The following is a 13,973-nucleotide window of genomic DNA, read 5'->3' as shown; positions in this document are numbered from 1 at the left end:
ATTATATTATGTTGTGTTATTTTATGCTGTGTTATATTGTGCTGTGTTATATTATGCTGTTTTATATTATGCTGTGTTATATTATGTTTTGTTATATTATGTTGTGTTATATTGGGTTGTGTTATATTGTGCTGAGTTATATTGTGTTGTGGAATATTATGTTGTGTTTATTATGTTGTGTTATATTATGTTGTGTTATATTATGATGTGTTGTTTTATATTATGTTGTGTTTATTATGGTGTGTTATATTGTGATGTGTTATAATATGTTGTGTTACATTGTGCTGTGTTATTTTATGTTATATTATATTATGTTGTGTTATATTATTTTGTGTTATATTGTGCTGTGTTATATTGTGTTGTGGAATATTATGTTGTGTTTATTATGTTGTGTTATATTATGTTGTGTTATATTATGATGTGTTGTTTTATATTATGTTGTGTTTATTATGTTGTGTTATATTATGCTGTGTTATATTGTGATGTGTTATATTATGTTGTGTTACATTGTGCTGTGTTATTTTATGTTATATTATATTATGTTGTGTTATATTATGTTGTGTTATATTATGTTGTGTTATATTATGTTGTGTTATATTATGTTGTGTTGTGTTATATTATGTTGTGTTGTGTTATATTATGTTGTGTTATATTATGTTGTGTTGTGTTATATTATGCTGTGTTGTGTTATATTATGTTGTGTTATATTATGTTGTGTTATATTATGCTGTTTCATATTATGTTGTGTTATATTATGTTGTGTTATATTATGCTGTGTTATAGTATGCTGTGTTATATTATGTTGTGTTATATTATGCTGTGTTATAGTATGCTGTGTTATATTATGTTGTGTTATATTATATTATGTTGTGTTATTTTATGCTGTGTTATATTGTGCTGTGTTATATTATGCTGTTTTATATTATGCTGTGTTATATTATGCTTTGTTATATTATGTTGTGTTATATTGGGTTGTGTTATATTGTGCTGAGTTATATTGTGTTGTGGAATATTATGTTGTGTTTATTATGTTGTGTTATATTATGTTGTGTTATATTATGATGTGTTGTTTTATATTATGTTGTGTTTATTATGGTGTGTTATATTGTGATGTGTTATATTATGTTGTGTTACATTGTGCTGTTATTTTATGTTATATTATATTATGTTGTGTTATATTATTTTGTGTTATATTGTGCTGTGTTATATTGTGTTGTGGAATATTATGTTGTGTTATATTATGTTGTGTTATATTATGATGTGTTGTTTTATATTATGTTGTGTTTATTATGTTGTGTTATATTATGCTGTGTTATATTGTGATGTGTTATATTATGTTGTGTTACATTGTGCTGTGTTATTTTATGTTATATTATATTATGTTGTGTTATATTATGCTGTGTTATATTATGCTGTGATATATTATATTGTGTTATATTATATTATGTTGTGTTATATTATATCATGTCATATTGTGCTGTGTTATATTATGTTGTGTTATATTATGCTGTGTTATATTATATTATGTTGTGTTATATTATGTTGTGTTATGTTGTGTTGTGCTATATTATGCTGTGTTGTGTTATATTATGTTGTGTTATGTTATGATGTGTTATATTATGCTGTGTTATATTATATTATGTTGTGGAATATTATGTTGTGTTTATTATGTTGTGTTATATTATGTTGTGTTATATTATGATGTGTTGTGTTATATTACGTTGTGTTATATTATGATGTGTTGTGTTATATTATGTTGTGTTTGTTATGGTGTGTTATAGTATGTTGTGTTATATTGTGCTCTGTAATATTATGTTGTGTTATATTGTGCTGTTATATTATGTTGTGTTATATTATACAATGTTGTGTTGTATTATGTTGTGTTATATTATGCTGTGTTATAGTATGCTGTGTTATATTATGTTGTGTTTATTATGTTGAGTTATATTAAGCTGTGTGATATTGTGCTGTGTTATATTATGTTGTGTTATATCTTGTTGTGTTATATTATGTTGTGTTATATTATATTATGCTGTGTTATATTATGTTGTGTTATATTATATTATGTTGTGTTATATTATGCTGTGTTACATTGTGCTGTGTTATATTATGTTGTGTTATATTGTGCTGTGTTATATTATGTTGTGTTTTATTGTGCTTTTATATTATGTTGTTTTATATTATATTATGTTGTGTTATATTATGTTGTGTTATATTATGCTTTGTTATATTATGTTGTGTTATATTATGCTGTGTTATATTATGTTGTGTTATATTATGCTGTGTTATATTATGTTGTGTTATATTATATTATGTTGTGTAATATTATGTTGTGTTATATTATGCTGTTTTATATAATGCTGTGTTATATTATGTTGTGTTATATTATGTTGTGTTGTGTTATATTATGCTGTGTTATATTATGCTGTTTTATATTAGATTATATTGTGTTATATTATATTATGTTGTGTTATATTATATCATGTTATATTGTGCTGTGTTGTTTTATATTATGTTGTGTTAATTATGGTGTGTTATATTATGTTGTGTTATATTATGTTGTGTTACATTGTGCTGTGTTATTTTATGTTATATTATATTATGTTGTGTTATATTATTTTGTGTTATATTATGCTGTGTTATATTATGCTGTGTTATATTATATTGTGTTATATTATGTTATGTTGTGTTATATTTTATCATGTTATATTGTGCTGTGTTATATTATGTTGTGTTATATTATGCTGTGTTATATTATATTATGTTGTGTTATATTATATTATGTTGTGTTATATTATGTTGTGTTATGTTGTGTTGTGTTATATTATGCTGTGTTATATTATGCTGTGTTGTGTTATATTATGTTGTGTTATATTATGTTGTGTTATGTTATGATGTGTTATATTATGTTGTGTTATATTATGCTGTTTCATATTATGTTGTGTAATATTATGTTGTGTTATATTGTGCTGTTATATTATGTTGTGTTATATTATACAATGTTGTGTTGTATTATGTTGTGTTGTATTATGCTGTGTTATATTATGTTGTGTTTATTATGTTGTGTTATATTATGTTGTGTTATATTATGATGTGTTGTTTTATATTATGTTGTGTTTATTATGTTGTGTTATATTATGCTGTGTTATATTGTGATGTGTTATATTATGTTGTGTTACATTGTGCTGTGTTATTTTATGTTATATTATATTATGTTGTGTTATATTATGTTGTGTTATATTATGTTGTGTTATGTTGTGTTGTGTTATATTATGCTGTGTTATATTATGTTGTGTTGTGTTATATTATGTTGTGTTGTGTTATATTATGTTGTGTTGTGTTATATTATGCTGTGTTGTGTTATATTATGTTGTGTTATATTATGTTGTGCTATGTTATGATGTGTTATATTATGTTGTGTTATATTATGCTGTTTCATATTATGTTGTGTTATATTATATTATGTTGTGTAATATTATGTTGTGTTATATTATGCTGTGTTATATAATGCTGTGTTATATTATGTTGTGTTATATTATGTTGTGTTGTGTTATATTATGCTGTGTTATATTATGCTGTTTTATATTAGATTATATTGTGTTATTTTATATTATGTTGTGTTATATTATATCATGTTATATTGTGCTGTGTTGTTTTATATTATGTTGTGTTAATTATGGTGTGTTATATTATGCTGTGTTATATTATGTTGTGTTACATTGTGCTGTGTTATTTTATGTTATATTATATTATGTTGTGTTATATTATTTTGTGTTATATTATGCTGTGTTATATTATGCTGTGTTATATTATATTGTGTTATATTATATTATGTTGTGTTATATTATATCATGTTATATTGTGCTGTGTTATATTATGTTGTGTTATATTATGCTGTGTTATATTATATTATGTTGTGTTATATTATATTATGTTGTGTTATATTATGTTGTGTTATGTTGTGTTGTGTTATATTATGCTGTGTTATATTATGCTGTGTTGTGTTATATTATGTTGTGTTATATTATGTTGTGTTATGTTATGATGTGTTATATTATGCTGTGTTATATTATGCTGTGTTGTGTTATATTATGTTGTGTTATATTATGTTGTGTTATGTTATGATGTGTTATATTATGTTGTGTTATATTATGCTGTTTCATATTATGTTGTGTAATATTATGTTGTGTTATATTGTGCTGTTATATTATGTTGTGTTATATTATACAATGTTGTGTTGTATTATGTTGTGTTGTATTATGCTGTGTTATATTATGTTGTGTTTATTATGTTGTGTTATATTATGTTGTGTTATATTGTGCTCTGTAATATTATGTTGTGTTATATTGTGCTGTTATATTATGATGTGTTGTGTTATATTATGTTGTGTTTGTTATGGTGTGTTATAGTATGTTGTGTTATATTGTGCTCTGTAATATTATGTTGTGTTATATTGTGCTGTTATATTATGTTGTGTTATATTATACAATGTTGTGTTGTATTATGTTGTGTTATATTATGCTGTGTTATATTATATTATGTTGTGTTATATTATATTATGTTGTGTTATATTATGTTGTGTTATGTTGTGTTGTGTTATATTATGCTGTGTTATATTATGCTGTGTTGTGTTATATTATGTTGTGTTACATTATGTTGTGTTATGTTATGATGTGTTATATTATGTTGTGTTATATTATGCTGTTTCATATTATGTTGTGTAATATTATGTTGTGTTATATTGTGCTGTTATATTATGTTGTGTTATATTATACAATGTTGTGTTGTATTATGTTGTGTTGTATTATGCTGTGTTATATTATGTTGTGTTTATTATGTTGTGTTATATAATGTTGTGTTATATTATGATGTGTTGTTTTATATTATGTTGTGTTTATTATGTTGTGTTATATTATGCTGTGTTATATTGTGATGTGTTATATTATGTTGTGTTACATTGTGCTGTGTTATTTTATGTTATATTATATTATGTTGTGTTATATTATGTTGTGTTATATTATGTTGTGTTATATTATGTTGTGTTATGTTGTGTTGTGTTATATTATGCTGTGTTATATTATGTTGTGTTGTGTTATATTATGTTGTGTTGTGTTATATTATGTTGTGTTATATTATGTTGTGTTGTGTTATATTATGCTGTGTTGTGTTATATTATGTTGTGTTATATTATGTTGTGCTATGTTATGATGTGTTATATTATGTTGTGTTATATTATGCTGTTTCATATTATGTTGTGTTATATTATGTTGTGTTATATTATGCTGTGTTATAGTATGCTGTGTTATATTATGTTGTGTTATATTATGCTGTGTTATAGTATGCTGTGTTATATTATGTTGTGTTATATTATATTATGTTTTGTTATTTTATGCTGTGTTATATTGTGCTGTGTTATATTATGTTGTTTTATATTATGCTGTGTTATATTATGTTTTGTTATATTATGTTGTGTTATATTGGGTTGTGTTATATTGTGCTGAGTTATATTGTGTTGTGGAATATTATGTTGTGTTATATTATGATGTGTTGTTTTATATTATGTTGTGTTTATTATGTTGTGTTATATTATGCTGTGTTATAATGTGATGTGTTATATTATGTTGTGTTACATTGTGCTGTGTTATTTTATGTTATATTATATTATGTTGTGTTATATTATATCATGTCATATTGTGCTGTGTTATATTATGTTGTGTTATATTATGCTGTGTTATATTATATTATGTTGTGTTATATTATGTTGTGGTATGTTGTGTTGTGCTATATTATGCTGTGTTGTGTTATATTATGTTGTGTTATATTATGTTGTGTTATGTTATGATGTGTTATATTATGCTGTGTTATATTATATTATGTTGTGGAATATTATGTTGTGTTTATTATGTTGTGTTATATTATGATGTGTTGTGTTATATTACGTTGTGTTATATTATGTTGTGTTTGTTATGGTGTGTTATAGTATGTTGTGTTATATTGTGCTCTGTAATATTATGTTGTGTTATATTGTGCTGTTATATTATGTTGTGTTATATTATACAATGTTGTGTTGTATTATGTTGTGTTATATTATGCTGTGTTATAGTATGCTGTGTTATATTATGTTGTGTTTATTATGTTGTGTTATATTAAGCTGTGTGATATTGTGCTGTGTTATATTATGTTGTGTTATATCTTGTTGTGTTATATTATGTTGTGTTATATTATATTATGCTGTGTTATATTATGTTGTGTTATATTATATTATGTTGTGTTATATTATGCTGTGTTACATTGTGCTGTGTTATATTATGTTGTGTTATATTGTGCTGTGTTATATTATGTTGTGTTATAGTATGTTGTGTTATATTGTGCTTTTATATTATGTTGTTTTATATTATATTATGTTGTTTTATATTATGCTTTGTTATATTATGTTGTGTTATTTTATGCTGTGTTATATTATGTTGTGTTATATTATGCTGTGTTATATTATGTTGTGTTATATTATATTATGTTGTGTAATATTATGTTGTGTTATATTATGCTGTGTTATATAATGCTGTGTTATATTATATTATATTGTGTTATATTATATTATGTTGTGTTATATTATATCATGTTATATTGTGCTGTGTTATATTATGTTGTGTTATATTATGCTGTGTTATATTATATTATGTTGTGTTATATTATGTTGTGTTGTGTTATATTATGCTGTGTTATATTATGCTGTTTTATATTAGATTATATTGTGTAATATTATATTATGTTGTGTTATATTATATCATGTTATATTGTGCTGTGTTGTTTTATATTATGTTGTGTTAATTATGGTGTGTTATATTATGTTGTGTTACATTGTGCTGTGTTATTTTATGTTATATTATATTATGTTGTGTTATATTATTTTGTGTTATATTATGCTGTGTTATATTATATTGTGTTATATTATATTATGTTGTGTAATATTATGTTGTGTTATGTTGTGTTGTGTTATATTATGCTGTGTTATATTATGCTGTTTCATATTATGTTGTGTAATATTGTGTTATGTTATATTATGTTGTGTTATATTATGATGTGTTGTGTTATATTATGTTGTGTTATATCATGATGTGTTGTGTTATATTATGTTTTGTTTGTTATGTTGTGTTATAGTATGTTGTGTTATATTATGTTTTGTTTGTTATGTTGTGTTATAGTATGTTGTGTTATATTAAGCTGTGTGATATTTTGCTGTGTTATATTATGTTGTCTTATATTGTGCTCTGAAATATTAGGTTGTGTTATATTGTGCTGTCATATTATGTTGTGTTATATAATACAATGTTGTGTTGTATTATGTTGTGTTGTATTATGCTGTGTTATATTATGTTGTGTTTATTATGTTGTTTTATATTATATTATGTTGTGTTATATTATGTTGTGTTGTGTTATATTATGCTGTGTTATATTATGCTGTGTTATATGATATTATATTGTGTTATATTATATTATGTTGTGTTATATTATATCATGTTATATTGTGCTGTGTTGTTTTATATTATGTTGTGTTTATTATGGTGTGTTATATTATGCTGTGTTAAAGCATGCTGTGTTATATTATGTTGTGTTATATTATTTTGTGTTATATTATGTTGTGTTATATTATATTATGTTGTGTTATATTGTGATGTGTTATATTATGTTGTGTTACATTGTGCTGTGTTATTTTATGTTATATTATATTATGTTGTGTTATATTATGTTGTGTTATATTATGCTGTGTTAAAGCATGCTGTGTTATATTATGTTGTGTTATATTATTTTGTGTTATATTATGTTGTGTTATATTATATTATGTTGTGTTATATTGTGCTGTGTTATATTATGTTGTGTTATATTATGCTGTGTTATATTATGTTGTGTTATATTATATTATGTTGTGTAATATTATGTTGTGTTATATTATGCTGTGTTATATAATGCTGTGTTATATTATATTATATTGTGTTATATTATATTATGTTGTGTTATATTATATCATGTTATATTGTGCTGTGTTGTTTTATATTATGTTGTGTTTATTATGGTGTGTTATATTATGTTGTGTTATATTATGCTGTGTTATATTGTGATGTGTTATATTATGTTGTGTTACATTGTGCTGTGTTATTTTATGTTATATTATATTATGTTGTGTTATATTATGTTGTGTTATATTATGCTGTGTTAAAGTATGCTGTGTTATAGTATATTATGTTGTGTTATATTGTGCAGTGTTATATTTGGTTGTGTTATATTATGCTGTTTTATATTATGTTGTGTTATATTATGATGTGTTGTGTTATATTATGTTGTGTTATATTATGCTGTGTTATATTATGATGCGTTATGTTGTGTTTATTATGGTGTGTTATATTATGTTGTGTTATATTAAGCTGTGTGATATTGTGGTGTGTTATATTATGTTGTGTTATATTGTGCTGTTATATTATGTTGTGTTATATTGTGCTGTTATATTATGTTGTGTTATATTATACTATGTTGTGTTATATTATGTTGTGTTATATTATGCTGTTTTATAGTATGCTGTGTTATATTATGTTGTGTTTATTATGGTGTGTTATATTATGTTGTGTTATATTAAGCTGTGTGATATTGTGCTGTGTTATATTATGTTGTGTTATATTGTGCTGTTATATTATGTTGTGTTATATTATATTATGTTGTGTTATATTATGTTGTGTTATATTATATTATGTTGTGTTATATTATGCTGTGTTATATTATGTTGTGTTATTTTATGTTGTGTTATATTATGTTGTGTTGTGTTATATTATGTTGTGTTTATAATGGCGTGTTATGTTCTGTTATGTTATATCATGCTGTGTTATATTGTGCTGTGTTATATTATGTTGTGTTATATTATGCTGTGTTATGTTGTGCTGTTATATTATGTTGTGTTATATTGTATTATGTTGTGTTATATTATGTTGTGTTATATTATGCTGTGTTATAGTATGCTGTGTTATATTATGTGTGTTATATTATATTATGTTGTGTTATATTATGCTGTGTTATATTGTGCTGTGTTATATTATGCTGTTTTATATCGTGTTGTGTAATATTATGTTGTGTTTATTATGTTGCATCATATTATGTTGTGTTATATTATGATGTGTTGTGTTATTTTATGTTGTGTTTATTATGGTGTGTTATATTATGTTGTGTTACATTGTGCTGTGTTATTGTATGTTATATTATATTATGTTGTGTTATATTATGTTGTCTTATATTATGCTGTGTTAAAGTATGCTGTGTTATATTATGTTGTGTTATATTATGTTGTGCTATATTATGGTGTGTTATATTATATTATGTTGTGTAAAATTGTGTTGTGTTATATTATGCTGTGTTATATTATATTATTTTGTGTTATATTATATAATGTTGTGTTATATTATGCTGTGTTATATTGTGTTGTGTTATATTATGTTGTGTTACATTGTGCTGTGTTATTTTATGTTATATTATATTATGTTGTGTTATAGTATGTTGTCTTATATTATGCTGTGTTAAAGTATGCTGTGTTATATTATGTTGTGTTATATTATGTTGTGCTATATTATGGTGTGTTAAATTATATTATGTTGTGTAAAATTGTGTTGTGTTATATTGTGCTGTTTGTTATATTATGTTGTGTTATATTATATTATGTTGTGTTATATTATGTTGTGTTATTTTATGCTGTGTTATATTATGTGTGTTATATTATATTATGTTGTGTTATATTATGCTGTGTTATATTGTGCTGTGTTATATTATGCTGTTTTATATCGTGTTGTGTAATATTATGTTGTGTTTATTATGTTGCGTTATATTATGTTGTGTTAAATTATGATGTGTTGTGTTACTTTATGTTGTGTTTATTCTGGTGTGTTATATTATGCTGTGTTATATTGTGATGTGTTATATAATGTTATGTTACATTGTGCTGTGTTATTTTATGTTATATTATATTATGTTGTGTTATATTATATTATGTTGTCTTATATTATGCTGTGTTAAAGTATGCTGTGTTATATTATGTTGTATTATATTATGTTATGCTATATTATGTTGTGTTATATTATATTATGTGTTTTTAATTGTGTTGTGTTATATTATGCTGTGTTATATTATGCTCTGTTATATTATATTATTTTGTGTTATATTATATTATGTTGTGTTATATTATGTTGTGTTATATTATGCTGTGTTATATTATGCTGTGTTGTATTATGTTGTGTTATATTAAGCTGTGTTAAATTATGTTGTGTTATATTATGTTGTGTTATATTATATTAAGTTGTGTAATATTATGTTGTGTTATTTTATGCTGTGTTATATTATATTATGTTGTGTTATATTATGTTGTGTTATGTTGTGTTGTGTTATATTATGCTGTGTTATATTATGCTGTGTTATATTATGCTCTGTTATATTATATTATTTTGTGTTATATTATATTATGTTGTGTTATATTATGTTGTGTTATATTATGTTGTGTTATATTATGTTGTGTTATATTATGTTGTGTTACATTATGATGTGTTGTGTTATATTATGTTGTGTTTATTATGGTGTGTTATATTATGTTGTGTTATATTATGCTGTGTTATATTGTGCTGTGTTATATTATGTTGTGATATATTATGCTGTGTTATATTATGTTGTGTTATATTAAGCTGTGTTATAATGTGTTGTGTTATATTATGTTGTGTTATATTGTGCTGTTATATTATGTTGTGTTATATTATATTATGTTGTGCTATATTATGTTGTGTTATATTATGCTGTGTTATATTATGATGTGTTATATTATATTATGTTGTGTTATATTATGCTGTTTTATATTATGTTGTGTTACATTATATTATGTTGTGTTATATCATGCTGTGTTATATTATGCTGTGTTATATTATGTTGTGTTATATTATGTTGTGTTATATTATGATGTGTTGTGTTATATTATGTTGTGTTTATTATGGTGTGTTATATTATGTTGTGTTATATTATGCTGTGTTATATTGTGCTGTGTTATATTATGTTGTGTTATATTATGTTGTGTTATAATGTGTTGTGTTATATTATGTTGTTTTATATTGTGCTGTTATATTATGTTGTGTTATATTATATTATGTTGTGCTATATTATGTTGTGTTATAATATGCTGTGTTATATTATGATGTGTTATATTATATTATGTTGTGTTATATCATGCTGTGTTATATTATGCTGTGTTATATTATGTTGTGTTATATTATATTATGGTGTGTTATATTATATTATATTATGCTGTGTTATATTGTGCTGTGTTATATTATGCTGTTTTATTTTATGCTGTGTTATATTATGTTGTGTTATATTATATTATGTTGTGTTATATTATATTTTGTCGTGTTATATTATATTATGTTGTGTTATATTGTGTTGTGTTATATTGGGGCGGCAGGGTAGCCTAGTGGTTAGAGCAAGTTCAAACCCCCGAGCTAGCAACGTACAAATCTGTCATTCGGCCCCTGAACAGGCAGTTCCCAGGCCGTTATTGAAAATAAGAATTTGTTCTTAACTGACTTGCCTAGTTAAACAAAGGTAAAATATTGTGTTGTATTATGCTTAATTATTTTATGTTGTCTGATATTGTGTTGTGTTATATTATGTTGTGTTGTGTAATATTATGTTGTGTTTATTATGTTGTGTTATTTTATGCTGTGTTATATTATGCTGTGTTATATTATGTTGTGTTATATTATGTTGTGTTATAATGTGTTGTGTTGTATTATGCTGTGTTATATTATGCTGTGTTGTATTATGTTGTGTTATATTATGCTGTGTTGTATTATGCTGTGTTGTATTATGTTGTGTTGTGTTATATTGTGTTGTGTTGTATTATGCTGTGTTGTATTATGCTGTGTTATATTATGCTGTGTTATATTATGCTGTGTTGTATTATGCTGTGTTATATTATGCTGTGTTATATTATGCTGTGTTGTATTATGCTGTGTGTCACGTTCATTATAAAGATCGGACCAAGGCGCAGCGTCGTATGCGTACATTCTTATTTATTTAAAGAATGAACACTGAACAAACTAACAAAATAACAAAACGAAACGTGAAGCTATACAAACGAGTGCTGACAGGCAACTACACATAGACAAGATCCCACAAACACCAAAGGGCAATGGCTACTTAAATATGATCCCCAATCAGAGACAACGATAAATAGCTGTCTCTGATTGGGAATCATATCAGGCAAACATAGGATTACAAAAAACCCTAGACCTACTAAACCCTAGACAATTAAAAAACCCTAGACAATACAAAACTAGCATACCCACCCTAGTCACACCCTGACCTAACCAAAATATAAAGAAAACAGAGATATCTCAGGTCAGGGCGTGACACTGTGTTGTATTATGTTGTGTTGTGTAATGTTGTGTTATGTAATATTAAGTTAATGTGTAATGTATCTTACCCCTCCCATGAATTCACTCTCCTCCTCTCTGACCCTGGCCTGGTCCCACAGAGTGATCTCCAGCATGCGCTCTCTAAACTCCCTCCAGTGGACAGGCATGTACATGAACGTCTGGTTCCATTTAGGCTCCAGGGACTTCTTCACCGTTTTCGTTCTCCTTTTGCTTTTGTCACTAGAAGGAAGAATACCATATCCATTAAGTTTAGGGCAGTAACACAACATTGGTATGCGACAGTAATGCAAACATGGTTTAGGACAGTAATACAACCATGGTATAAGACAGTAATAAACCATGGTATAAGACAGACAGTACTACAACCATGGTATAAGACAGACAGTAATACAACCTGCTTCCATAACCTGGACTGGGATATGTTTCGTATTGCTTCAAACAACAACATTGACGAATACGCTGATTCTGTGAGCGAGTTCATTAGAACATGCGTTGAAGATGTCGTTCCCATAGCAACAATTAAAACATTCCCAAACCAGAAACCTTGGATTGATGGCAGCATTTGCATGAAACTGAAAGCGCGAACCACTGCTTTTAATCAGGGCAAGGTGACCAGAAACATGACCGAATACAGTGTAGTTATTCCCTCCGCAAGGCAATCAAACAAGCTAAGCGTCAGTATAGAGACAAAGTAGAATCGCAATTCAACGGCTCAGACACAAGAGGTATGTGGCAGGGTCTTCAGTCAATCACGGATTACAAAAAGAAAACCAGCCCAGTCACGGACCAGGATGTCTAGCTCCCAGGTAGACTAAATAACTTTTTTGCCAGCTTTGAGGACAATACAGTGCCACTGACACGGCCCGCAACCAAAACATGCGGATTCTCCTTCACTGCAGCCGAGGTGAGTAAAACATTTAAACGTGTTAACCCTCGCAAGGCTGCAGGCCCAGACGGCATCCCCAGCCGCGCACTCAGAGCATGCGCAGACCAGCTGGCTGGTGTGTTTACGGCCATATTCAATCAATCCTTATCCCAGTCTGCTGTTCCCACATGCTTCAAGAGGGCCACCATTGTTCCTGTTCCCAAGAAAGCTAAGGTAACTGAGCTAAACGACTACCGCCCCGTAGCACTCACTTCCGTCATCATGAAGTGCTTTGAGAGACTAGTCAAGGACCATATCACCTGCACCCTACCTGACACCCTAGACCCACTCCAATTTGCTTACCGCCCAAATAGGTCCACAGACGATACAATCTCAACCACACTGCACACTGCCCTAACACATCTGGACAAGAGGAATACCTATGTGAGAATGCTGTTCATCGACTACAGCTCAGCATTTAACACCATAGTACCCTCCAAGCTCGTCATCAAGCTCGAGACCCTGGGTCTCGACCCCGCCCTGTGCAACTGGGTACTGGACTTCCTGACGGGCCGCCCCCAGGTGGTGAGGGTAGGCAACAACATCTCCTCCCCGCTGATCCTCAACACTGGGGCCCCACAAGAATGCGTTCTGAG

The 13,973-nt window shown here is 26.6% G+C and overlaps 1 protein-coding gene across 1 annotated transcript in view; it reads right to left on the bottom strand.

The window, feature by feature from the left end:
- Positions 1–13,973, bottom strand: part of LOC139391599 (regulating synaptic membrane exocytosis 2b) — a 316,232-nt gene that overhangs the window by 146,214 nt on the left and 156,045 nt on the right. Inside the window, exon 9 of the mRNA XM_071138971.1 lies at positions 12,500–12,671. Within this exon, the coding sequence (XP_070995072.1) occupies positions 12,500–12,671 (172 nt within the window). The remainder of the gene's footprint in view (positions 1–12,499; positions 12,672–13,973) is intronic.

The sequence above is a fragment of the Oncorhynchus clarkii genome, chromosome 32 (genome assembly GCF_045791955.1).
Source record: "Oncorhynchus clarkii lewisi isolate Uvic-CL-2024 chromosome 32, UVic_Ocla_1.0, whole genome shotgun sequence".
NCBI classification, from domain to species: Eukaryota; Metazoa; Chordata; class Actinopteri; order Salmoniformes; family Salmonidae; genus Oncorhynchus; species Oncorhynchus clarkii.
This window is presented reverse-complemented; position numbering and strand designations above follow the sequence as displayed.